This window comes from Brachyhypopomus gauderio, unplaced genomic scaffold (assembly GCF_052324685.1).
Source record: "Brachyhypopomus gauderio isolate BG-103 unplaced genomic scaffold, BGAUD_0.2 sc84, whole genome shotgun sequence".
Lineage (NCBI taxonomy): Eukaryota > Metazoa > Chordata > Actinopteri > Gymnotiformes > Hypopomidae > Brachyhypopomus > Brachyhypopomus gauderio.
In genome coordinates this window covers 1281052-1309034 of record NW_027506905.1, presented here as the reverse complement: position 1 = coordinate 1309034, position 27983 = coordinate 1281052, and the positions used below count along the sequence as shown (strand labels likewise).

Genomic DNA, 27983 nt, shown 5'->3' with positions numbered 1-27983 from the left:
TTAACTGAGGGTGTGGATTAACTGTGATATTAGGGTACCTGAGGGTGTGGATTAACTGTGATATTAGGGTACCTGAGGGTGTGGATTAACTGTGATATTAGGTTACCTGAGGGTGTGGATTAACTGTGATATTAGGTTACCTGAGGGTGTGGATTAACTGTGATATTAGGGTACCTGAGGGTGTGGATTAATTATGATATTAGGTTACCTGAGGGTGTGGATTAACTGTGTATTGATCATCTGTGACACTGGGTTCTATGGATATTGTATACAGATGTGAAACTGAATAATTCTCTTGTTTTCTTCAGATATTAACGAGTGTGAGGTGCTGCCCAACCTGTGTAAGAACGGCCAGTGTATCAACACTGTGGGCTCCTTCCGTTGCCACTGTAACATGGGCTACACCACCGACTTCAGCAGCACCTCCTGCGTGGGTACGAGCTCCGCCCTCCGTTCAGACTTCAGCCCAGCCGCGTGCAGGTCGAATGGATGACTTTAGAAAAAAAAACAAACTCTTGACACTTTGCAAAACTGTATTGGCGTTTCACCGTGTCCAGCTGGTATAGATCCCTGGAGATCCAGGTGAATGTGTCCAACCTCACGTTTGGATCATGACACACCAGGACAAACACAGACACATGATGATGATGATGATGATGATGATGATGTTGGTAGAGAAGTTTCAGGTGTCATGAGTCTCTTTCCCTTTAATCCCAGATTTGGATGAATGTGCCCAGTCACCCAAGCCATGTAACTTCCTGTGTAAGAACACCGAAGGCAGCTACCTGTGTTCCTGCCCTCGAGGGTACATCCTGCAACCAGATGGAAAGACCTGCAAAGGTGAGTCCAGTCCTCAGCACTGAGTCCTGTCCATAACACTAAGTCCTGTCCATAACACTGAGTCCTGTCCATGACATTAAGTCCTGTCCATGACACTGAGTCCTGTCCATAACACTGAGTCCTGTCCATAACACTAAGTCCTGTCCATAACACTGAGTCCTGTCCATGACACTAAGTCCTGTCCATAACACTGAGTCCTGTCTATAACACTGAGTCCTATCCATAACACTGAGTCCTGTCCATGACACTGAGTCCTGTCCATGACATTAAGTCCTGTCCATGACACTGAGTCCTGTCCATAACACTGAGTCCTGTCCATGACACTGAGTCCTGTCCATAACACTAAGTCCTGTCCATGACACTGAGTCCTGTCCATGACATTAAGTCCTGTCCATAACACTGAGTCCTGTCCATAACACTGAGTCCTGTCCATGACACTAAGTCCTGTCCATAACACTGAGTCCTGTCCATAACACTAAGTCCTGTCCATAACACTGAGTCCTGTCCATAACACTGAGTCCTGTCCATGACACTAAGTCCTGTCCATAACACTGAGTCCTGTCCATAACACTGAGTCCTGTCCATGACACTAAGTCCTGTCCATAACACTAAGTCCTGTCCATGACACTAAGTCCTGTCCATAACACTGAGTCCTGTCCATGACACTAATCCTTTCATGTGCTGCTCACCTTTGGTGACAGAGTGAATTCATTTGCTGGTGTTCGTTTTGGTGCTCACCAGTCTCCACATTTCACATGAATTTTGTTAAATCTTTTTTTTTTTGCATAAACCACGTGTGTTTGTCTTGCGCAGACCTGGACGAGTGTTCCACTAAGCAGCACAACTGCCAGTTCCTCTGTGTGAACACCATCGGCGGCTTCACCTGCAAGTGCCCACCTGGATTCACGCAGCATCAGACAGCCTGCATTGGTATGTGTGCTGTCACACACGGAGGAGTAAACATGTGCACACGCCCACACGCGCACAAATTCACCAGAAGCAGCTAGACACCGGCGCGTCGAGCCCGAGTCTCGCGTTGGCATCGTCTCAGCCGCACATCCGCATTCATTAGAACATAACAAGCACAACCAGATCCTAGATGAAACTCTCCCACACTCAGCGCCCCAGGGAATGATGGGAGTTGTGCTTGTGTGTTCCCCCTCCCCCAACCCTGACAGACAACAACGAGTGCAGCGGTCAGCCGAGTGTGTGCGGCTCTCGCGCGTCCTGTCTCAACAGCCCGGGGAGCTTCAGCTGCGAGTGTCAGAAGGGTTTCTCCCTGGACAACACGGGCGTGGAGTGTGAAGGTAGGATGGCAGCCTCCGCACGCTTCTCCTGCCCATGCGCAGCACAGAGGGGGGGGGGCGTTTGTGTGTGTGTGTGGGGGGGGGGGGGGGGGGGGGGGGGGTGATTACTCACCACCACACAAGCGGCTGTATGTGGGGGTTTCTGTTGGCGGTGGTTTTATCATTTCTAAAGGTTGTGTTGTGGCGATGAGTCATAGCTCTTTTTAAAAATACATATATGCCTTCAGCCATTGCATCTATGTGTCGTATATGACATGTCGCCTGAAGGCTAACGCTGTGTTTTCTCTTCGGGGGGTCTTGGCCCTGCTTAGCAAGCCTGCTTTGTGCGTTTAAAGACACAAGGGGAATTGTGGGTTGTAACCGAAAAGAAGCGAATGCCACAGCTTTGTGTGTCCTGCTGCTTTCGCAGATGTGGACGAGTGCGGTGGGAACCACAGGTGCCAACATGGCTGTCAGAACATGCTGGGTGGCTTCCGCTGTGGCTGCCCACAGGGTTACGTGCAGCACTACCAGTGGAACCAGTGTGTGGGTGAGCAGCTCTCCACAGTGCCTCCTCCTCCAAACACATCCAGGAACACACAGCCTCACACACAAACACACAACCCACAGAAGCCTTATGAAATACACGCTGGAAGGAAGCTCTTTTTCAGGGTGGTAAGGTGGTGAATGATTTCGGTTAATTGAAAAGTCTAAAAATAGGCCACGTAATTTTGGATGTGGGAAAGGTCTAATAAAATGTGTCTAATAAAAGAGAATTGTGTGTCTAATAAAGAGAATTGCTGCATTTATGTTTAAAATATTTTCACTGGTCATTTCCACCACTGAAATCAACTATATGTCATTTTTGTCTAGTGAGTATAGCTCCCTTCCCCATTAAAACAAGATTAACTACAGCCTTCTCTGACGTCCTTCCCTGTGCTGTCTTCTCTCCCTCCCTCCCTCCAGACGAGAACGAGTGCGCCGGCAACCAGATGTGTGGCTCCGCCTCCTGCTACAACACCCTGGGCAGCTACAAGTGCGTGTGCCCGTCTGGTTTCGACTTCCAGCAGACGGCGGGCGGGTGCCAGGACGTGAACGAGTGCTCGGCGGGCAGCAACCCCTGCAGCTATGGCTGCTCCAACACCGAAGGGGGCTACCTGTGCGCCTGCCCCGGAGGCTTCTACAGGGCAGGCCAGGGGTAAGTGGCTCGCAGCGCCCATCACCATGACCGTTGGCCCGTTTGGCTTTTGATTATCCTTAAGATTCTCCTAATTCTCAGACAGACGCGCTCCAGTGGCGTTGAAATGCATTAGACTGTGTGTCGGTTTTCAGTCTTTTTCGGTTTGTTTTATTTTGCCTGTTGCGTCAGCGTTTGGTCTGGCGCTTTAATTTCTGGATTCATGAATTCGGTAGTTATTTATTTCGGAGAGACAGCTGAGGCTGGTGTGTCTAATGTGACCTTGAAAAGCAAATAAAAATGAAATGCAAAACATGAAATTAGTCAATTTAAAGCGTGTACAGATTCTCTAGCGCTCAATCTGGCTCGGCCAGTGGGAGGTGACGGTTAACGTGTGGGCGTGTCCTGGTGGCTGATAGGCACTGCATCACGGGGGCGGGCTTCGCCGGCCAGTTCGGCCCGGACAGCGAGGACGAGAGTGCTCTCTCACCTGAAGCCTGCTACGAGTGCAAGATCAACGGAGACGCGGGCAAGAGCGGCCGTCACCGCCGTGACGCGCCAGACAACGAGCTCCAGGTGTGTGCGAGCACGGCGGGGCCGTCCTGGATGAGCGGGGCCGCCTGCATCTTCCTCTTTATTCTCCTTTACTTGCTTTCATATGATGAAGGTTCTACATGTTCCGCTGGTTGGCAGGAATTAACCATGTGACTGTGGAGTATGAAGTTTATCCCCAATCACTGTAATAAGTGTATATAATGGGTAATGTGCAATAAATCAGTTCAATTGTCACCCCACTCATCATCTGAGTGAGTTATGCCCCCCTTTGTAACGTTGGACACCCTTTGACCCTTTGACCCTTTTGTTTGGACTCTTTTCAAGCCCTTGTTTTTTTCTGCCCTGCAGGAGTTGGTGAGTCTGGCCAGCGTGGACACGCAGAGCTCCATCCCCGTCAACGTCTCGCTGGCGTCTCTGCTGAACAAGGAGCCGCTGCTGGAGCTCTTACCCGCCCTGGAGCCGTTGGAGCACCACGTGCGCTACGTCATCACGCACGGCAACCGGGACGAGCACTTCCGGCTCCAGGAGCGCAGGGACGGTAAGAGCGTCCTGCGTCTGGGCCGCAGGCCGCCGTCCCCGGGCGCATACCGCCTGGAGATCGCCTCCCTGCCGCTCTACGGCCCGCGCCAGCTCCGGGCCCTGGAGGACCAGCACGACGACAACTACCTGCGGGGGGAGCTCGGAGACCCGCTGCGCATCAAACTGCTCATTAACCTGCATTGAGCACCACCCGTCCTCCCCCCTCCCCCCCAAGACTGCCTAACCTTTGACCCCAGGCCTCTGACCCCAGTCCCAACGCTATAGAGCTTTATGCTGAGGAACTGTCGTCGTTAGCACACACCGATTTCTCCTTCCTCAGTCTCTCTGGTTTCCGGTCTTGGAGATCCCCCGTCTTATACCCTCCAGCATTATGCCCAAACATTGCAGGCCAGCTATGAGTCTTCTGTTCACCCGCCTGAGACTGGCATGGAGAGGAGCACAAGCAGATACTCCCGACAGAGCGACAATCAAGAAGTGTTAGTCAAACTGGCCATTTAAGGTTCATGGATGCAGTCACTCCATTAGCAAAAGCTCTAAACGGTCAGAATTACCCAAGAAGGACTGAATGTGATGTGCGAATCTTCAATGCTTCTCTGTAATTTATCCAGTATTTCACTTAGAATCTAATGTAGTGACTATATCAGCCTGAAAATTCACATAAAACTAATTACGTCTCATATAATATTAATAACTATATCAATTACAGTATATATTTTCAAAGATGGCCCAAACAACCACTGATCTTTCTCTATTCTCAGTTAACACTGGGGTCAAACGGTATTTCATTCAGTATTGAGTCCCCTGCGATGTACTGCTTTAAAAGAAAAAAAAAGTCACACAAAGGACTGCAAGCACAACCACAACCTTTCAGGTCATATGGGAGTTTGATTGGGCCTCAGGTCAGAGGTTGTGTTTGGCTTTTGCTTTAACAAACGCAAAGATCTCAGCTCACCGGCTGGTAATCAGGCTGTTCAAGAGCTAAACCAGTTGTGCAGTGCTGGCGGTTGCCATGATTCCATCTTCATCAGACACTTCTGGGGAGTGTTAGCATGTGCTGCTATGTTCTAATACCTTGTAGCCACGCTCCGCCTCCCACGCTCACGCACACTTTCACGGCTGTTAAGCAGAGCCCAGGTGCAGCGGAAACGTGTGGGCTCGGACCTGACACTCGTATCCGATCAGGGAGACGGATGCTCCAGTCACACAGTCACTGAAGTCCAGAACGTGACGCGGCCGGCGAGCTCAGATGATTTAAGGTCCAAACAGCCAACAGTAACCCACGGGGACCTGAGTGGTGCTGGAGAAGACGTCTCAGGCTCCGACACGAGTCCCAGATGTTGTCCAACCCCAGCGAGCGTTCAGCCTCACTGACAACAGGCCCCAGTATCTGATCCGTTCAACTCCCAAACTACTAGGGTTTTTTTTTCTCAAGGATAAGGTGCTATATGACTCCAACACTAACGCTGTACTAAGGAAACGCAGTCTTTGCACGGATTGCAATTGTGACATTTTTTTTTTCTTTTTTTCTTTTTTTGGTTTTGTTTTGTGTTTGTCTGTCTTTTGTACTGTCTCAATGCTGAAAACCAATATTATCAAACTTGCTTTTTGAAAATTAAATTGTATATTTTAAAGTGAAATGTAGATGATTTTTAATTTTTTTTATTGTTTCAAGAGCGTCAAGGCTGTCCAACCAAATACACGCAAAATAGAAAGACTCAAATGTGCTGTTGACTTTTGTCTGAAAAGAATTATTGACTGGCGTCCCTGACTCGGAGTGATATCTCTCACTGTTTACACTGACACTGTCCTCTGTCACTCACTGCAACAATACTATTGTTGCATTATCACGAAGTGGGTTGTGTTATCAGGGAGCTTCACTTTCAGAGCCATCCGGACGGGAGAACCGGACTCTGAAAACACGCCCTCAGAATTCTGGTGCAACGTGATCAACTCTCACATCGCAGTGTCTGTTCTTTCATCTCTGGTGCTAAAACACAATCGTTTTTGATGAACATCAATGTTGCTGCACTGTAAAACAGCCTGAGCTATATTTATGCATAACCATTTGTCTAACATGGGAACTTTGTATACATTTGTATCTTTTTTTTATGTTTTTAATCATAATTTTATTTGCCACTACATGTAAAAGAACGAATGTGTGTGTTTGTACTGTATTTAGGCGTCATCTGCAAACTTGAAATATCTCTGGCCTCATTTTTGTAATGCTGAATGGGGATAAAGCCCCTTTGAACTGAAGGAAAAGACCTGTCAGCTCCGCCGTGGCCCGGCTTTCCCACACAGTGTAGTGAGGGCCTCCACAAATATTTTTGAGCCATAAAAGATTGATGAAACAGGGCATATCTGAGCATCCAGCACACTATAACCTGGAAAAAGAAAAATATTCTCAGAAAATGTTCAGTTTTCAATTGAACAGCTGCATCTGTCATATCACACAACTTTTTTGTATACTTCTGTACGAAACATCAAATGGCAATAAAACCTCATGGGTTATGTTTTTAAATGCTTTTGTCTGTGTGTGTTCCATTACCATGGTAGTCATATCCACATAACACTCTTAATATCTCCACACATCCCAATGTTAATTACATATTACTTTGTTAACTTTCATGTTAATTTCTGTTCCTGAATAATTTATCATTGTAAGTATATACTGAATAATGTTCTTAATAAGTTTTATTATACTATATCAGTTCTATTAAATTGGACTTTGGAGGTCAAGGACTGTGGTGAAATGACTTATTGATTGCATAGGTAGAAACTGGCCATTTCGATTCTCTTCCTCTGAGGATACTGGAAACATTCATTGAATAAACCCCCATTTTATTTCACAGAATTGCCCCAGCTTAGCAAAAACAAAGAGTTAGGAAAATATCTGCTCTACTTACAGTACAAATCTGAAAAACACAAAGCAACAACACGAGTTCTTGCCCAGGGACACATGTCGCGTGGGGCTCCTCACAAACTGGGTCCGGTGAGAATACAGTGAGCTAGGAATCGGAAATATACATTTACAGTAGAATATTAGCAAAAGAAGACTCCAAATCTGAGTCTGAATACAAAAATAAAGCACTTTCAGTGGTTCTAAAACGTGCACAGTAATTCACGACACAGGAGTCACAGAGCTCAGCAGATCAGCTAGGGAGATTAGACAGGCCACGTCGCAACGTCTAGGACACAAACAGCTAGATATGGCTTGTAAATCTTACAAAAGCACAACGTATATATGGCGAGGCGAACGCCTGCAGTAGTATCGTGAGGGGATGTTTTTGACATCGTAAAGGGGATTGGACCTCCTGCACACACAAGGAATTAACACAGACGCACCCTCAGTGAGCAAAGCGAAAGGGTGTAGCTAATTGCGGGTCTGCTGAGGGCAGTCCATCCATGAAACGTCCATGTAGCAGGGATCCAGTGCAGCAGGTGTTGGGGGTGTTCAGTGTAAGGTCATCATCTACGTGTGAGCCTATTGGCCAAAAGTGTGATCACCATGAAGGATTAGCATCATACACAGTTCACAAGGGCCTTTTTTAACATCTTCTTCTTAATAGACCAATTTTCATCACCTATCTATTTCTTCAGTCTATGTCATGGCTATAGCTGTCATCTGGTGATCCAAAAAAAAAAGAAACAAAAACAACCCAAACATTTCTGTGGTTCATGGTTTGGGGAACCCTGTAGCCCTGAGGAGTAACTACAGTATAACTCAGGCCCAGTGGAGGGGAGTCCCGCACAGAGGAGGCAGTGAGGGCTGACCACAGAGGAGGCTAAGGCAGAGGAGTGTGGAGGCTCACGCCTACACCAGGGCATAGTCAAACTGCCCCCTCTCCAGGCCTTCTTTGTGGTCGGTCCAGGAGGAAGCGGGCATGCGGCTGTAGGGATCCAGAAGGATCCGGAAGCAGCGTACCAGCAGGAAGACCAGGAAGAGCATCAGCAGACCCACAAAGGCGAAGGCCGTCCTCTGCTCTGCGTCCCCCGCCAGGGGCGGGCTGCTCGGCACCCCGGCCAGCAGGTGCCCAGGAGAGAACTCGTACTCGAGCGTCGGGGCATCGCTCATTCTCCACGCGCCTCGGCGGCAAAATTTACAGACTGTCTGGACGCTGGGGTGGACGGGGAGGCCGGCCAGATTGGAAGCAGCGACCTCCACCGACTGATATGGGAGCCCTGAGTGGAGGAACGCCCTTCTTACTTCGACAGTGTGACGGACACGCACCTGTACGCACAGCAACACAGGCGGAGCGACGCGGCTTCGGGGCCGGGATCCCCCCCCCCACCCGCTCGTGCTCGGGGATGGAGGATCGAGGGCCCTGCTTACTCCAACCCCGTCACATCCGAAATGATCCGAGCAGCTGTGGCACGTGAAAAGCTGACATGACACGGCAAGCTGCCAGGAGAAAAAAGCCAGCGACGGAGAGCAAGGACTCGGACAGCGCACACCCCCCCTTCTCCCGCTTGGCTGCACGCCGGCTAATTGGATCCAGATGGGAATCTGGTGTCCAGATGCAGCACGAGATGCACGTGCCTTTTCACCAATCGGGAGGAAGGCGGATCTGTGCGCGGCCGCCCCGTTCACGGTCTGGCACGGACAGAGGGCGTGCGTGTCTGAACTAGCAGACAGAGGGGGACTAATCAGATCAGCGTGACTGCAGACCAACACACGGGGGACGTGTAAGCCTGTGACCCACCTAAATAATGCGTCTGGCCGGGCAGGGGAGGAGACGGAGTCTGATGTGCACACTTCTGGCAGTACAACGCAGACGCAACCTGCTGAATGTGCCTATGTACAATAAACAGATCAAGGAAGGTTCTTGGCAGGTGTAAGGTGGACTTCAAAGTCCCTGACAGTGTCTCAGTTCAAAATCAGAGTCAGTAATGGTGGACGGTCAGACTGTAGGTTATAGAAGAGGAAGTGTGGTGGTCTTCCGGCCAGGGTTTAGCGGTCTGCTGCAGACATGGTTGTCTCTGCTGGTCATCTGCGTCTCCTTGACCCACGCGTCCTGTAAACACAACAAACCTGCATTTGACAAAAATGTAGAGTTAAAAAAACCCAGTAACAATATGAACTGACAGCCCATAGTGGTCTAAAATGTGTTCTGGAAGAAAACCAAAAATTCCTATTTTGTTTGGTCAGTACATTACGTCAATACATCAAACCAGGAATCTGTACATAAGTGTCACTATCAATGCGTCATAAGACCCTACTAATGAAATGCCATCCATCCAACCCCCATTGGGCACACTGCCATGGCACTCCTTAATGTCATTCTGTTCACTCGGATCAATACGTTAAAATGACATCTTGACAAGTCCTCCCAACTTTTAAAGTATTACTCTGACATTCAGCATGATGACTACGGTTCAGTTATAATTATAATCACATAAACATTGATATTGTAAATGTCAGCTCCATTCATCAGGGATGTTTTAGCATGACATAGCGCACTGCAGGGAAGTAATCTAGAATCAAATTCTAGAATGAATAATAAGTCTGGCTTTCTCTCTTTTCTGATCACCCTACTACCTACACTTCATAAACACAGTTAAAGTGATGAGAGATAGGGAGGAAGAGAAATAACAGAGAGATGAGGAAATAATGAAAGAAGGATGGGAAATGAGAACATGTTAGAGGGAGAGGTGGATGGCTGAACGTCGTTTAAATGCACCGAATGGCAGGAGTGCGGGTGGATGTGGTGAGGGTGTATGTGGTGCGGGTGGATGTGGTGCGGGTGGATGTGTGCCTGGACGGATATGTGCCAGTATAGAGATAGATGAGGGAGAGGTGGGAGGTGTGTGTGGCACTGCAGAGCTGGAAGCGAATGCTTCGAGATACTGACAAGTAATGTCAGATTCTCCAAGAGCACTGCACACAACAGCCCGCCACACACACGCGCATACACACACGCACACAAACGCGCACACACGCGCACACACACACACACACACACACACACACACACACACACACACACACGCAGACGTGCGGGCAAACGCACATGCACGCACTCACACTTTCTGTGTCATTTAATCTTTAGAGACGCATCGATCGGGTGTTCTCTTAAGTTTTTTCAGGACTTGGCAACAGACTGCCAAGGCTAAATAAGCGCAGGTGAATGTAACAGGACTCCCAGTTAGCGCTGAACTAGAGGCGAGGTGATGCAACAGCCTTTTTTCACCTTTCATCACTACAACGTAACATACTTCTACTACATAACATACTTCTACAACGTAACATACTTCTACAACATAACATACTTCTACAACGTAACATACTTCTACTACATAACATACTTCTACAACGTAACATACTTCTACAACGTAACATACTTCTACTACATAACATACTTCTACAACGTAACATACTTCTACAACATAACATACTTCTACTACATAACATACTTCTACAACGTAACATACTTCTACAACATAACATACTTCTACAACATAACATACTTCTACAACTTAACATACTTCTACAACATAACATACTTCTACTACATAACATACTTCTACAATGTAACATACTTCTACTACATAACATACTTCTACAACATAACATACTTCTACTACATAACATACTTCTACAACATAAGTTCAGAGCCTTCGCACCACGAAACCTCAGCTTCATGTTTACAATCCCCATTAAACCGAACTGCCAAAGAACTGGATTAGTCCTGATTGTGGAGAACGTCAATATCTGAAACTCCCTCTTAGCCAATATCTGGCTCTACGAATGTACACAGACTATCCCCCACCTGTTCTCAGGACAGTTATTACCATCCCTCCCTCTCCCATCATCCCTCTGTCTACTTTGGAATCGTGCCCTGCCTCTTCATCGCACGGGGCTCCTGGCCACGAAGCTACAAACTAGCCGTCACCCCCCACTGAAGAGCGCAAGTCTTCCCACAACCGAAACCCGACTGTTTCTTGGCATCACATCCTCTGATCATTGTCACTGGCTCTGGTTGCTTGAATCGAGAAGATAAGATAAGGTGTGGGACCTTGTTGGTGTTTCTGGGTTCTCTGGCTGTGCTGGTTTGGGCAGTGGCCGTCTGTCCAGAGAGCAGAGCAGATGACGGCCCAGCACGAGACTCATAACAGCTCCATGGCGGGAGCAGCCAGAGGGAGTCTGAAGAGGCACCGTCTGCTCGTGGATCACACTGACAGGCTCTCTCACTCACCATCTTTGTAATTGCCAAAGCGATTTTACAACTCTAACATACAAACAAAAATTCACTCTTTGTCTCTCTCTCTCTCTCTCTCTCTCTCACACACACACACACACACACACACACACACACACACACACACACACACACACACACAGATGTCCCCCACACCCATTTTTACAATTGTTGAACGATACCATCCATTGTTAAACCAGATAGAAAACTAAAGTGATTCTGAGGAAGAAAGTTCACTCCTACGATTGAAAACCAGTGTGTCTGTGCCTAAGGCACCGTGCCCCCTGACTGATATGGAGCATCGGCTATAAAAAGCAGCACCATACACTATTCAACTGGGCTGAACTCACCAGGAGACAAACGTTTGACTAATCCGACGTTAGAGGGTTCCACTGAGCAACTCTTTCCCTGAAAGTAACGAAAATGAACCAATAACACAAGTAGGAATTAATCTCCTATCAAGCTGCTTTGCAGTGAAGACACCCACAACCAGAGGCGTAGCAGCCAATTCTGGGCCCTGTACACTCTCAATGTCAGTGGGCCCCTATAAATGACAGTGGGCCCCTCACCCTGGGTAGTCAGGTTCACTTTGGCCCCCACAACCACGCCCATGTCCACATTGACCAACACTCTCTGTGACGAATCAAACATCTCAGCTGAAGTGTTGTTCCTCTTGTTTTGATTTATGGAAAGACTCCAGAACATTCTTTTATATTCATACTGATTCAGTTGGCCTTTGGCTTTTTAGTCCTGTACAATCTTCAAAGTGTCTGTGTTTTTTATTAAAGAACGTCGGGTCTGTTTGAACTCCTTTAAATCCTTCAATAAAGAATGATCACTCTGATCCACTCTCTAATGATGCGCAGTATCTTGTTTTGTCCAGACACATTTCTGGTTATGACAGGTTAATGGAACAACCCTTGTGAATGTACCTCACGTTTCAAACTTCCTCACCCTCTGGTTTGTTACAGAGCCCTGAGGTGTGTGTGTGTGTGTGTGGCGCCGGTTCAACAAATCCTGACTGTGATTTCAAATCATTTGCTGTCATCCTCTTGTCCGCTAGTCCACTTCTCGGAACTTTCAACAGACCCGTTAAGTCTCTGGCCCAATCTTCACCCCGTATACAATTCCATGGCTGAGACCCACTAAAGTGACTCGTGGCCCTATCCTGTCCATCAAACCCTCTTTCAGCATCAGTCTAGCGGATCTGTTCACAGGTAAACGTAATACGAATGTTCCTCTGGTTCTGTTGACAAAGCCAAACCCCTGATTGTAATCGGACACGTGCTGTGTGTCCAGAAACAGCGAAACAGCGAACAACGACATCATCGCTGGGTAATCAGTCTCACTCGATACAGACCCAGCGAGACTAAGACCCACCAGTGGCACCTTCCCACTGAAGCTCTGGAAAATTCCATGGGAATTATGATCCAAAGAACGCCACTGACGGGGGGCCATCAGCTGTGTGACTTCCTGCAGACATCCTGTCGATATTGTCCAGTTCTGGCTTCGGGTCTGGAAATAGCAGTCCCTTGCCTGCACTGCATATGGACTAACGTGGAGAGGGGCCCTTCAGAAAAGCGGCGGGGGGGTTAGACTTGCAGTGGAATTCTCTTTACTCGGTCTTCCCTCATTGATTCTCTCTCTCTCTTTGTTATTCTGTTTTTCATTTTTCATAACCTTGCTCTTTCAGCCTAACCCTTGTTGATCTTTCTCTCTTACACTTATTTCTCTCTTTGGTCATCTCTTTTTCTAACAGAGGATTTTATCGTCATTTCATTTGCTTTTCTCTCTAATACTTTTAAACTGCTTTCATTTCTCACTTTTTCACTGCTTCTTTTTCTATTCAACACCCCCCCCCCCCCCCCTCTCTCTCTTTGGAGATGAGATCATTCCACCAGAGACCCTCCGCAGTACTGACAATGGGTCAAACCAACAAGGGCAAATGAGAAAAAGAAACAGCATTTCATTAACGTGCCCCTGTCTGGTCCACTGAAGCCTGCTCACCTCAGAGCGGACCCCAACACCCGCTCAAACACACACTCATCAGTCACACAGCAGTGGCCACGGACAGAAGGACCCTGCATTTGTCATTATTTGAGACTTGTCTGTGATTCCTAAATGTATTAGAGGCCACGAGCAAATGCCAAACGCCACCTGCCCGCCACCCCCACGCCCCGCCCCGGCCCAATGTCACCGGCAACTAGGAGGGAGCCCAGTGCTGATGGCATGCGGTGCGGTGGGGAATTCATTTAACTCTTCCCAACTGGCTGCTTATACAGATAAAAATGGGTTTGGAAGACAAGCGTGAAAGGATGAATGACTCGGCAGCATCGGATCAGAACAAACGCTGCTCCGAGTAGAGGAATAAAGGTTGTCAGTGCGCTCGTGTGTCTAGCGAAGATATTTATGCCATCCATCACCGCGGGTCCTGATGGTATTCTTTGATTGTGCCATCAGACTAAACTTTTGCTTGCATCGATCTCTCTGTGCAGGACTGTTGCCCTTCTGACGTTTGTGCACAAGCAGAAGGTCACCTTGAGGGGAGACACAGACTCACAGACGTGAGCTCCCTGCATTTCTACACAAGACAACATGCCATGTCTATTTTTACACATGTATTTTATTTATTTTTTTTACACCTTTTGCACCTGATGTTCCTGAACTTGTTCTGGCTCTCTTGAAAATAGAAGCTCACTGCCAGATTACCAGGCTGGCTTGCTTAAAGACGTCATAGTGAAGCTCTCACAAACATCCTGTATTCAGCACCACTAGTCAACTTTCATAGCGGTGAGGAAGCAAAGGAGCTATAGAGCACCAGACAAACATCTGGTCACGCTTAAGTGAACGTCATCTTCCTTAACCTTAAACCCACTTAATCTAAGAGTTGATGTTTACATTTGTTTCTAAAACAAATAGTATGAATTGATTTCCAAAACAAAATATATGTATTCCCTCAAAAAACACTAAAAGTCAAACCAAAGCATAAAAAAGAAACGTTTGCGTTCACTTCTGCTGAGTGAGTATGTTACTGGTGGGAGGAGCGAAACAGAGGGTATTATGGGAAGTCTGCTGGCCCCGTAGAAGAACATGCAAAAACGGTAGTTGTATATTTATACTCTCACACTATACCGCGAGGTGCATATATATAAAAGTGTGACTCAGCCCGTCAATGTTTGTACGTTTGAGGAATAGGCCACACAGGATTGGGAAGAAGATGATTATGAATTGTCTGCTGGCACTGTGAAACAGATACATCACTGCACATTATCCAGATACAGGCCAAGTCTCTAGAGGGAACAATCTGTCTCAGCCGCAGGTACAAAGATTCCCCACGTCTCTGGAAATGACAGCTCCCTCCAGACCTTTCCCCCGAATGCCATTCTCAAAATATATGTGGAATTACATATATCAATGACCAGCACTGGGTGTGCCTCGAGGTAATCATTTTAAAAACTATATCGAAACAGAAGAAGAAATAATAAAGAAATCCGTCTGCAGGTTTCTGGACACAACCCAGCTGGCTGTGCTTGGAAATGGTCTAGTAATGTTTGCTGAAGAATATGTTCTACCAATATCGGTGGTAACAGAGAAATGAAATGTGCCATATTTTGTCAATTGTGATTTTTACACCCCAATCGAAATTTGTCCTCCGCTTTTAACCCATCTGTGCAGTCAGAACACACACACACACTAGTGATTACTAGGGGCTGTGGATCACACGTGCCCAGAGCGGTGGGCAGCCCTAGCCCGGCGCCCGGGGAGCAGTTGGGGTTAGGTGCCTTGCTCAAGGGCACCTCAGTCATGGCCTGTCTGGGAATCGAACCCACGACCCTCCGGTCACAAGACCAGTTCCCTAACCGCCAGGCCATGACTGCCCTTCCTAGAGGAAGCTGGTGGCCCTCTAGGAAGATCCCACACTGCCTGTGAGATATCTGGGCTTTCGTAAACTTAATGTTATGTCAAACACACTCGCCTATTACACTACTGCAGGCCATCGAGACATTTCAAAACAAATAACTGTCAGGAGCAGAAAAATCCCTGTATTTAAAAATGTCATGGTATTTTCAGAGAAACAATCTTCCGGCAGGAAGGAGGTGGATCATGCCGATGTGATCTGAATTTAATTTCTTCTTGTGTCTAGGTCCAGGGCTGGGGCTGGTTTAGTGGACATGGGCTTTCTACCTGCAGCTCATTCAAACAGAATAACACAGCACTCTGTCAAACCCACCTCCCACACATCTTTAATTTACAACCCAAATCACACCATGAAATATTAAGTTGGAAGGGAAAGCAGTGAGTGAGTGTATTTGACAGTAAGGGCCCTGAGGCATGGCACACACTCCAATGGACGCTCACCTGTGTCTGGACTCTGAGAATCAGCAGAGAGAAGACAGTAACAGAGATGACAGAGTGATCAGGTGATCAGACCGACAGGCTAACGGGACTGACACTCGTCTCCTTCCACCTCACTGCACCCTCCGACGTCCGTGGGGAGTGTTCCGCAGAGGACGCAGGAGATGTTATAAAGTCAGCACTTCCCAAGTCTAAAGTCACAGGACAGCACTTCTGCCCTTGTGTGGTGATCCACTGTGAGGGCGCTACGTAGGCCGAGCCAGCCAGGGAATATGTGTCCATCAGCACGTCAACTCCCACACTCCTAGACCTCTGACCGCATGGTCAGCATGTCAAAACTCAGCAAATGTCAAAAGGAAAGTGAGGGACAATGGGGAGAGAGGGCAGAAAAGTTCAACACTTGTTAGCCTTTCCTGTGAGTAGAATTCTGATGAAGAACTTGGCTCGAACTTTTAATTTGCCCCAGCTGCAGTTTGCCTGTGGAAACATTATAAAATGTTTAGAGCACAAAACTGCTAATGCTGCAGGAAAACTACAATTAAAAGACCAAGATATGTGCAAAGCCCTTGAAGCAAATGCTGAGCTTTGAGCCTGGATTAGCTTTAAAAAAAAAAAAAGTGTAGAAAAAATTAAAATCAATCCAGGCAAACACAGAATAGCACCAGTTTCTAAAGGCCTTGTGGAATCTAAGTACATCAAACAAATATAAGAGAGACGAGCAGGAGGAGACGTGCACATGGTCTCTCACTATCAGCAGAATTACAGTCCAAGAAGGTGGTTGCCAATCTCCAGAAAGCTGAGTTACCATTGGGCTGCAGACGGGGGGGTGGGGTGGGGGGGGGGTCTCGCACCAACGTTCAAGACTCTGAGATAAAATGGAGAGATAATAAAAACCCAGCCATGGTGTCAATTATCAAATGGCTCCAGATTATGGGCTTGATGAATATTTCAAGAGTGATCTTGGGAGGAAATTGAACCCCCCCCCACCCCCACCCACACACACACACACACACACACACACACACGCGCACACACACACACCATCCCTGCTCCCACCCTCCTGACTCCTGACTATCCAGAACAGCCAATGGTTTTTGTCCTAACCTCTGATGTTAGCCACTGGCCCACGGGAGAACCAGGAAGCCGGAGCTTCTTAGGAATGAACACATATCGAAGAGATAAATGCATATGTGAGATATATTAACACACTCGAGGGAACAGCTAATGTTAACACCTAATATTGCTTTGTAACTATCTGATTCAGTCTGGGTCACAGAATGATACAGACTCTCTGAACATTGATAGATGATATAGGCTTAATGACTCTGCAAAATTCACACTAAAATATCTCTCACTATATATACATTATTCATAGTCAATTTTTGTACATATATGTTGAAACCTATTTTGGGACAGAGAGATTTATGGGGTAGTGGATAGCGCCTTGAGCAGGCCAGCTTTTGAGCCTTTGACACAGATGTTTGAGTTTAGGTTTAAGCGAAATCCTGCAGGAGGGAGGTTTTACTCCAGCAAGAACTAGCAATTCCATTTAATCCTGAACACTTCACTCCACTCCAGTGGGTCAGTAGGACTTCAATCAGTGCGAGGTGTCAGCCCGGCCACTTGGCCCTTGCATACGAACAGTGAATTAAGTTACACGCTGCCATCATTAATTCATGAGCGGTGACAGCTATGACGGGTAATGGGAGTTTTCTTCTGTGTGATGAGACACCAGGACTGATCACTAGAGCTGGAGCTGTAACCTCAACACTGGTACAAAGTGAAGAACAATCTCGGAGAGGGAAGGTCTCGCGCCGCGTCCAAACTTTGACCCTACTGCATTCTTGATTATTAAACTTCAAATAACGAATTTAGTTTTAATATTACTTTTACAAATATATTTCGCTTGTTGTTCTGTTTACAGATGTAAATTAATTGTACTTTCATTCATTTTTCATTTCTTACTTTATTTGCATATAGTCCGCTAATGTAACTGCACAATTTTCGCCCTCCACAGGTCCAAATATTTGCTGATTTTTTAGTGAATTCCTAATGCACACGCGCGTGGCAAAGTTGCTCAATAAAAGTATGGATTTCAATTACTTTAGGGAAATTTGCAGGCAAATTAGTTATTCGAGTGTAACCCGGTGTACGCAGACGCACCATGCAACTATCAACGTTTTAAAGTTCTCATCGATACAGCCTACAGAATAATCAATACTGCCAGTGCGGATGCGTGACATTTAGGCATTAAATGTGATCATATTTAAGGGGTTTTCGCAGCGACAGTAAAATATAACAAATGATCGCGCCCCTACATCCCCAGATTGAGTGTTTGGAGGAACAAACGCAGCTGACAGTCCCCATCATCACACACACACACACACACACACACACACACACACACACACACACACACACACACACTGCATGCTGCCTCTCACACACTGTACTTTAACATCTGGCAGTCATGACACAGCAGTCCTCATTTACGACCACAGGTTACAGTAAAGTCGCCAATGGGGACATTAAAGGTGCTAAAGGGTGCCGACCCATTTCGTTGTGTTCATTGCGGAAACGAAAACGAAGCTGTCGTGACATCTTTCTCCGACATCATGTTATAAATCACACCTATACTGCCTGTCCGCAATTTTCTTTCTAGTCGAGACATTTAAATGAGAAATATTCCGATGGTGCGACGCTTCAAGTTAGTGACGGATTGTGGCATAAAGCATCTACAACAGAACACAGTTGAAAACAAATGACACACAGCGTGGAAGAGCTTGCAACAGTTACACATGAAGACTACGATCTTACCCCTTTAGTCCAGAGAGAAGTTAGACTGAGCGGTTCTGTCCAACATCAGACGCGTAAAAACTTCGGCGTGGTGAGCTGCTCCGCATCAGAGCGCAGTGTGCGGACCCGGACCGCTCTGTCCAGAACAAGCAGGTCTGTGTGTGCAGGAGTCTTAAAGCACCCTCACGCACCCAACTCCTCCAATCACACACAGACTGAATGTGATCGTGATAATAACGTGATTCATGTCATACACTGATGCTTTGATGAACCCAGTGCTGTAAGGTAAAAAAAGTGCTGCAAGCCTCTTCAAAGTAGTCTGTAATTTAGCCCGTTTAAATCACTAATATGTGACATTAACATGATAATTGAATAACTTTTACATGTGATGTTTTTACGTGGAAATGCATTTGTTCACATAGCTTTCGCCTGAAATGTCTTTTAATTCACTCATATAACCCAGGATAACCTGTGGCATGTCTATGCAAAAGATAATGAATTCTGGTTTCTCAGCTATGCAGTCCAATGAACCATCTTGTTAAGAGCCGTTTCCTTCTCTGATCCTTTTCAAAACAAATGTCTGCAATCATCGACACAGCAGTATCAGATAAATACGCCAAAGATAACGCGCCCCGTTAACTACAGCTCACAGCAGAGGTACAACTCCGCTCTTACAGGAGCAACACAAGGTACCGCGCGTCATGGGACGATGCCTCGTTATCTCATTTTCTGGTTGTTTCACCGGGATCCCTGTTGTAGTCTCCTTTTGACTCTTGACAAGATGGATGCCAGTCCAGCCCCCGTAGCCCAGACATGACACAAAGCCCTGGACGAAGTTCGGCCATCTGTGCCACCTGCGGCCACTTGAACCACGTTGGACCAGGTGTCACCTGCGGAAGTCACAGATGCCACCATCATCGTGAGGTCAGAGCAGTCGACTGTATGGGCGCGTAAACATGGCAGTAATTAGAGTTGCATAACTGTCTGCTGTGGAGTGTGTGCCTGTATCCTTCATATCAGTGTCCCTGGCTATCATTATAGTTGGACTGTATCTGGTTAAGCATGCTTGATCAGTTATTCAGCATTTCCCAATTGTTTCAAATATTTTTGTTAAGGCGAGATTTCAGGTTAATTAGAATAAAGTACTTCAGCTGACAATATAATTTTGAATGGTAACTAATGAGACATTATCAGATGCTTGTCGAATGGAATGTGTGTATGTGCGTGCATGCGTGTGTGTGTGTGTGTGTGTGTGTGTGTGTGTGTGTGTGTGTGTGTGTGTGTGTGTGTGTGGTTATTGTACATCTAACTGGAGAATGTCCTTGCATCCCAGACTACAGACTGTGTTTAAATTGACAGAAAGACAGAGAGAGAGTTTGGGAGAGAGAGAGAAAGAGAACCAGATAGCAGGTGGCCTGATCGAATCAATAACCTTAATAATGAGATCCGAGGGGTGTCGTTATGGTTGCCCCCTCAGGCTCCACAATGGCCTTTCTTCCTTGAAGAAGACCATCTTCCTCTCCAATATGCCTCATTAACCTTTAGAGGTCTTCAAAAAGACTTTGCTTTCGTTTGGCCAAAGATCCACTCCTGTGTTCTGTGTCAGTTCTCTGAGGAAGAACACACGTTTCTTTAGACTCATGCTCATCCTGACCCTTTCCACCTCCATATGGTTCCATGCAAAAATAAGGACAGAAGGGAATCGAGAAAAAATGTGCCCTTTTGAACTGGAATCAGTGGGTAAATGACTGCATTGGAATGTGTTTAGCATTTTATACATGTGTTACAGGCCATCTCTTGAAGGTGAACTTGTGCTCTGGCTGGAAGTTGTTAGATCTGAGGAAGACACAATATTGTGAAGCTACGCTGAATGCTATTCTGATCATGTCAGTGACCACAGTGGGCTGGAGGTGTCCTTGTGCAATACAGAAGTGCTGACTTCAGTATAACTGCACATAATGTGGTATCATCAAAGACAAAGTAAATGAAACAGAATAGCTGTGTAAAAGAGAGTCACTTTTTCCTCATCAATTTAAAGAGGCCCCATGTTTCTGTAACCCTATATCATTGAATGGTGAATAAATATAATTGCTCACTAGGCAGCCAAATTGGTCTTAAATTTCTTCTAGAATGGAGTCGTTTTTTTCTCCCACCACTAAATCTAGTTGCTAAATTCTGTCTTTGCCACTAACATTGTTTCTAATTCATATAAATAGCCACTAGTGGGGCCAAACCTGTTGTAAAGTATTTTTTTCCGATGTTCACTTAGCTAACTGCATTTTCATACAAAAGAACAGAAATATAACCTCATTACTACTGTATATTTGAGTAGGATTGGATTCCAGCCACATCATTATTGGCTTGTCTGAGCTCATTTCAAGCAAGCAGTCTTGAAACAGTCTGATGAGTGGCTGCCCTCGTCTGGATAGAACAGGCCACCATGACCTGATGATCACATCAAAGCTGCATTCAGTTTTCAACATGTACATTGATTTCAGCACAGTTAAAAATTAGAGTTGCTAATGTAAACGCTGGCAATTACATCCTGTTTTTCACAACTTCCTTCTAAGTAATTCTTTTCAATGACACCATCAAGCGTCGGTGCCATTACCAAAATGTGGAACGGGAGCAAGACACATCACAGCAAGGTTTTATGTGCCGTAAAGTTCAAGTGCACGCCAGTCAAAGTGCTGGCGCTGAACACTGCACTTCCCAGAACTGGGGGTGGGCGGAGCCAGAGGAAGGGTTATCCAGTTTTCCCTCACCTGCTCTTTCCTGCACAGAACAATCCTAAAATAGAGGTTAGCTCACTAATTCCATTACACAGACCCATTCCACAGTGGCAACCCTGGTCTCCGCTTAACGCAGCATTAAGTGTTCTATTTTTGATCTAATTATTCCAAAGCAGGTGCATTGCATCCTGACCGTTTGCCCCTGTGTGAACATGAACATGCTGGAAGTTCATGCATGTTCCTGTACGTGCATGTGAGTAAAGCCTTAAGCAGACGTGTGGAGAACTTGTCCCTGACATTTAATGTTTGGATTTTACATGTCCTCAAAAACACAGCAGCAGAACAGGAGTGTAATCGTCTGAGTCTTTTACTCACAGCTAATTTCACGAGCCTTAATGCAGTGCCTCGAGTTTCCTGGTTCCCCAGTGTGACGGAACAGAAGTACTCATCAGTCCTTAGTCACCTGGAACGAACTGGCATGATAGTCGTCCCCCCCCCCCACACACACACACACACACACTCACACCCCTACCCACTCAAGGCTCGAAGGTATCGATCAATATCCTGGGGAAATTCATCTCTCCCAATTTTCCAGGGGGGAGTGCTTTTGCTATGCATGAGAAATATGGGGCGGTTCTACTCATGAACACATAATGAACACATTACCTGCTTCCATGACCTTGGCTACCGAGTTTGCCTAATTTATTTCTACCTAATCTGAAACAATATTAAACAGTCCACTCAAACCAATGGGCATGCAGCGCTTCATCGAATATGCATGACGTCCTTATAATGCATGAATGCTTAACACAAGTAAACAGTCAGTACCCACATTAAAAGCTCCTGGGCTGTTTGGTCTAGCACAGTGTGCACATTTGGTTAGGCTGTAGCTTTCTGTTTTGATAGTTGAAATATAATAAATAATAATAAGAACACAAGAATGTTTTATGTTTTTGAGAAACTATTTCTGCCTTAGATATGGTCAAATAATCCACATTTCTTTAAGAAAGAAAAGACAGAAGAAAATCAGCATTTCTTGCCACAAACATTCACAGAATTACCATTCAACAGCATCAGCATTCAGACCTGCGCATATTTTAAAGGCTTAAAGTAGCGTCGGTGCACAAGAAAAACCTGAATACAGCATTCTGCTGATGAAACAGCTCTTTTATTTAACATTTTTAAAAAAGGTTTTACAAAAGACACCAGCAAACAAATAGAAATAGTCTCTTTCACTCATACCCACTGACACACACACACACACATACTTGTGGGGCAGTCATGGCCTAGTGGTAGGGAACTTGTCTTGTGACCGGAGGGTCGTGGGTTCGATTCCCAGACCTGAGGCCATGACTGAGGTGCCCTTGAGCAAGACACCTAACCCCAACTGCTCCCCGGGCGCCAGGCTAGGTCTGCCCACCACTCTGGGCACGTGTGATCCACAGCCCCCTAGTAATCACTAGTGTGTGTGTGTGTGTGTGTGTGTGTGTGTGTGTGTGTGTGTGTTCTAACTGCACAGATGGGTTAAAAGCAGAGGACAAATTTCGGTTACGATGTAAAAATCACAATTGACAAAATACGGCACATTTACACACACACAAGCAAACTAAATATAATAGAAAGGAAAGACATGTCTGGAGTAACCAAGCACAAATCAACCAGCCTATTTACAACAGTGAAACTTTGAACTAAATAGACTATGAAGAGGTGCACGGCATCATTCTGGGAGTGTTCTATGTTGTTCATCACTGATGCTGACATTACACTCCCAATCTTGGGAATGAATCATATTTCTGCTGACCTCTTCATTACAAAAACAGACCAAACACAGAAAATATTGTTTTTGTGTATGTTGAACACACTAGATGTCTGTTCCTTCATGCTCTGGTGCTGTTTGTTATAAATCCAGCAGTGGATCTTTAATAGGCAGTTAGAATGATTAATCTTTGTAAAGTCTGGTCATTGACCAGGTCTTTCTTCTGCTGAATGTGATTAAAGATGAGTTATGTAATGTGGAATGGATACGTGTGGTACCAAATAGTGATTTCAAAATCATTTAAAAATAACTACCTGCTTGTGAGGAAAATATACTTAGGGAAGTTAAACTAAGAACATCTTGATTGACAGAAATCTCAATAGGACCCACCAAATAACGATGTCCAATTAATATTCCCTCTTGATTAACATCTGTGGTAGATTCTGCTCAGAGTTTAAGAATGACTGATTAAGCCTCAGTGCTTCTTGATAAGAGGTTTCTTTCAGCTTCTTTTAAAACATCAAAGTGTAATGCCAGGTGTTACGAACAATTTTATTGTGTTATAGGTGCTTTGATCTAACTGTAATTAGCAAAAAAAAAAAAAAAAACCCACGTAACATATTGGGGCCAACTGGTTGCTTTTGAATTACTTACCTGTCATGATACAAAAAGAATCTTCACAAGACTGAGGTCGCTGAGTAATTCAGTAACGTCCTCAAACTAATTGTCCTGTGTCCTCAGGTCAGCCGGCAGGTGGATTTAAGCTGATTCTAAGTGCCTGTGACTGACGGGGGTACTGGCGCTTTTTCCGAACATTAGATATTTTTCATTGGGCTCCAACGTGAAAATCTGGGTGCCCAAAGTCCCTGGCTGCACCATTCTCACCATCGATATTGTCCATGAAAACGATTCCAAAAATACTCTGTGATCCTAAAAGTTATCAGCCTGGCAAGCCTGAAAAACAAATCACAAGAATAATGTGTCAAGGTTATATTAGAACAGCCCAGAAGCAATTTATTCTCAGAGTCTAAAATGACAGTTAACTAATCAAATGACATTTTGGATGTAATTACCTCTAGTTTGAAATGAAGCGCTAATGGCCACAGCGCATCAATAATAGAAGGCGTTACTCGTGAGCGGAGGAGTGTCGCAGGTGACTGGGGCGGCCCAATGGATCCGGCACTAACTAAACCAATGTTTCTTATTGATGAGGTCTCCTTCAATCACACGAGAAGTCACCGACTCCATCGGATGAACGATCTTTCTTTCTGACATGTTTTAAGGCCACGCTCCTCTGACAGGCGCTGGGAACTGCGGGTCTTTTCACCTATTGTCTAGATCGCGCAGAACATTATTATTATTATTATTATTATTATTATTATTATTATTATTATTATTATTATTATTATTATTAACATTATTCTTATTTAGGCACAATCCTGGACTGCGTCATTAAACATTCAGATTGGGTCTGTTCTTCTAATCAGTCATCGGTGTGCGAAAAACTAACCAAGGATTATTTTTATATTTTTGTCTAGGATTTAATTTCCTCCCTTTTCATATTTTATCAAAGGTGTCGCGCGATTCGCAGATCTCTCTATCTCCCTCCTCCTCCTCTTCTTCATCGCGCCATCTATCAGGCGATCCGACTTTAATATGCTTAACGGAGGAGTGGAGCTCATTCATCACGGCGCAGGAGAGCCGCTCCGCCGGCCTGCACGTTTCATAGGCCTGTAAGCGCCGCTCAAGCCAATTGCAACACGCTTAATGCGGCTATTTATTCCGCCAGACACCACAGGGCACTACATACATAGGCCTACCGTTAATCACTGATACAGAATCAGATGATTCCCTCCCCAAATACAGTGTAGTCCACTGGAAGAGTGACGATGTACTAGTCTCAGATCAGCATAAGGCTATTCCTGTGAACATATCTGGTTTGAAATAGTAGTCCTGGACCACACGTTAAATTCGTACAGAGTAGTTGAATGTCTGTGGCCTTCAAGAGCAAAAATACACCTGTTGCTTATACGCACGCGCGCACACACACACACACACACACACACACACACACACGCACACGCGTGTTGCAGTTGGCTTGAGCGGCGCTTGCCTCAAGTATGTCTCGTCTTGACCCTCCATCATCCAGGACACATGGGAGACAAGCATCCAGACTTTTCTCTGTCCTGGCTCCAAGGTGGTGGAATGAACTTCCCTTGTGTGTCCGAACATCGGAGTCACTTGCTGTCTTCAGACGCCGACTGAAGACCCACCTCTTTCAAGTGCACTTTGCATAATTATGCTTTGTCTATTGTGCTTTATCGTCTCTTTCCTCAGGTATTGTGCATAATTGGGTTATAGGAATTGTTTACTGTCTTTTTCCTCAGGGGATGTGTATATTCAGGTATAATTGTTAGGTATCATTTGACTTTCGTCTAGTGGTTTTTCCAGCTTAGAGTACCTTGTGTTCAGGACTATCTATTCTACCTTGGAGATTCCAAGCAACTACATAGCACTTTTGTAAGTCGCTCTGGATAAGAGCGTCTGCTAAATGCCATAAATGTAAATGTAAATGTAAATGCACACGCACACATACAGGTCAATAATACAGGGAACTCCCTGCGAGCAGAGGCATCAAACGTAAGATCACTAAGAGACATCCAATCCCTCCACACTGAAATTTTTAGAGTCCTTCTATCCAGGGCATGGTTTCCCAGAAGCACTGCAGAGCTGACATCATTGTACCTATTACAGCGTGTGTTAAAAGGGAATTGACAGTCCTTGGGAAAACTCAGCCCAGATAATAGTGATTGTGACCCATGTAATCTGACAGGATCTTATCCCAGGGGATTTCTCTGGGTCTCGAGACTCTCGTCTCGCATGCTTTACTCAGTCTTAACGTGTCACTCCACTGTTTTTCAATAACAAAGGCGTCACGAAGCAGGAACATGCCAAAATAAAGCAGACTTTAAGGGCACGATGTTTAACTTATTCAAACCAGTTTGAAAATGTATTTTGATTTGATTTTACTATACAAATGCCCTACAGACCTTTAGGTTTCAAGGTGTTGTCTACTTTCTCATTAATTTGCTTGTAAGAAAATGAAGACACAGTAGATAGATATGTATCTACTGTGTATCTATGTCCCCAAACCATACCACACAAGATTTGCCATGTTTTGGCATTTTATGCTTGCTTTATGTAGTCTGTGGTGAAACTGGCCCCATTGCTTCTGGCTGTAGTTTATATATGTATAGAGGAGCCGTCACTGTAGCAGAGCAAAGCGTCACTGGTGGATGACAGCCAGGGCCAGCATAGAGTCTCGGTCATGACCCAGCCCTGAGGAGGAGACACAGAAACACACACACACAGACAAACACGCACACACATGCGCACACACACACGCGCACAGACACACAGACACAAACACAGACAAACACGCACACACATGCACATAAACACACACACACACAGACAAGCACACACACGCACACACACACACACACAAACACGCACACACATGCGCACACACACACACAAACACGCACACACATGCGCACACACACACACAAACACGCACACACATGCGCACACACACATACACACACGCACGCGCACGCAGCTGTGAGGGCTGATGAATGCGAATTCATTCTCTGCTTGTTCCTTGGAGACATTTCTCCCACTGCACCTTCCAAACAGTCCCCAGAAGGCTGTGCAGGGCTCACACACCTTCTGTGCTAATTGCATGTTTCTCAAGTCGTCCCCTGGACAACCACGGCCCCGCACAGTTTCAGGTTCACTCTGTCGCCAATACGTAATCCAGGTGATTATTAAGACCATCACAAGCTGGATCAGGTGTGCTGGGGCAGAGCAGACAAGAAACTGTGCAGGTGCCCCATCGAGCTTCTCTTATGTAAGGAATTTTAATTGACTGAAAAATTTGTGCATTCATGTGGGTTTTTCTTTTTATTGAATGCAGGTGTCATTTTTCTGAGTCCATGGGCTACCAAAACTAATTTGTCATAATACAAAAAAGGGCTCTCAAGTAGGTGCTAAACATACAGTACATCACAGATGTCAATGGAATTGGGTCTCTGAGAAATAACTTTTGACATCAAGATGTACTCTTCCATAACGCCGTTATCATGTCAGATATTTATGAAGGTGTTCCCTTAGTGGGTGACACTCTCGCACGACTTATGAAGCCATTTGTGGTTGTAGTGGTGTGAGAGCTCGGATTTACAACCAGAGAGCTGTGGTGTGTTGAGCACCTTCAGAAATCAGGTCAGTGTGGAGTGTGTGTCCGGAGTGTGTGTCCGGAGTGTGTGTCCCAGGCAGATCTACTTTCTGCCTTAAATCCAGTGACAAACTGTTCTCCTGAAAGCCACAAACGACGTGTGGTCAAGCAGGCAGGAGACCAGCTGATCGATACAAACAGCATTTGCCACTGTTGCCTTGACGACCAAAATAATAGATTCTCGTAAATAATCTGCCATTATGGCTAGAGGTGGCATCCATGCCGGGTGTGATCAGCTTAAATTACGACACGAGTGTCATACGAGCGTTACATGCCTGTAATCCACCATCTGTTAGGTACTGGAGTACTGACAACGTGCCTCTAATACACAATCCTCGAAGTTCTGCACGTCTCTATCTTCCATCTGCCTTTCAGAACCGGTCAGAGGTGTGGTTTTTATTTCATGGCATTCTCCTGCAACACACACTTCCAATATCTAGCAGGCTTTC

The 27983-nt window shown here is 45.8% G+C and overlaps 2 protein-coding genes across 4 annotated transcripts in view; one reads left to right on the top strand and one right to left on the bottom strand.

Moving 5' to 3' along the window:
• Positions 1 to 6919, top strand: part of LOC143493285 (fibrillin-2-like) — a 16559-nt gene extending 9640 nt beyond the window's left edge. The window contains exons 16-23 of the mRNA XM_076991627.1: positions 309 to 434; positions 718 to 840; positions 1654 to 1770; positions 2019 to 2147; positions 2557 to 2676; positions 3093 to 3324; positions 3723 to 3879; positions 4207 to 6919. Coding sequence (XP_076847742.1) covers positions 309 to 434; positions 718 to 840; positions 1654 to 1770; positions 2019 to 2147; positions 2557 to 2676; positions 3093 to 3324; positions 3723 to 3879; positions 4207 to 4581 — 1379 coding nt within the window. The 3' untranslated portion in view covers positions 4582 to 6919. The remainder of the gene's footprint in view (positions 1 to 308; positions 435 to 717; positions 841 to 1653; positions 1771 to 2018; positions 2148 to 2556; positions 2677 to 3092; positions 3325 to 3722; positions 3880 to 4206) is intronic.
• A 303-nt stretch (positions 6920 to 7222) lies between these two features.
• LOC143493286 (cortexin-1-like) lies at positions 7223 to 18943 on the bottom strand. Of its 3 annotated transcripts, none has more exons than XM_076991628.1 (3): positions 18771 to 18943; positions 15957 to 16430; positions 7223 to 9413 (listed from the first exon to the last, which is right to left on the bottom strand). In XM_076991628.1, exon 3 carries the CDS (start codon positions 8471 to 8473, stop codon positions 8213 to 8215), a length of 261 nt encoding a protein of 86 aa, XP_076847743.1. In that variant the 5' UTR covers positions 8474 to 9413; positions 15957 to 16430; positions 18771 to 18943; the 3' UTR covers positions 7223 to 8212. The 3 variants fall into 3 exon arrangements, 2 of the variants coding, with proteins under 2 accessions (XP_076847743.1, XP_076847744.1); XR_013125382.1 differs by lacking the exon at positions 7223 to 9413 and adding an exon at positions 14246 to 15782; XM_076991629.1 differs by lacking the exon at positions 15957 to 16430.
• Between the last annotated feature and the right edge of the window lie 9040 nt (positions 18944 to 27983).

What these genes read in the sequence shown, in the direction of transcription:
- LOC143493286 (XM_076991628.1), bottom strand. Translation starts at nt 8,473, where the DNA reads ATGAGCGATGCCCCGACGCTCGAGTACGAGTTCTCTCCTGGGCACCTG.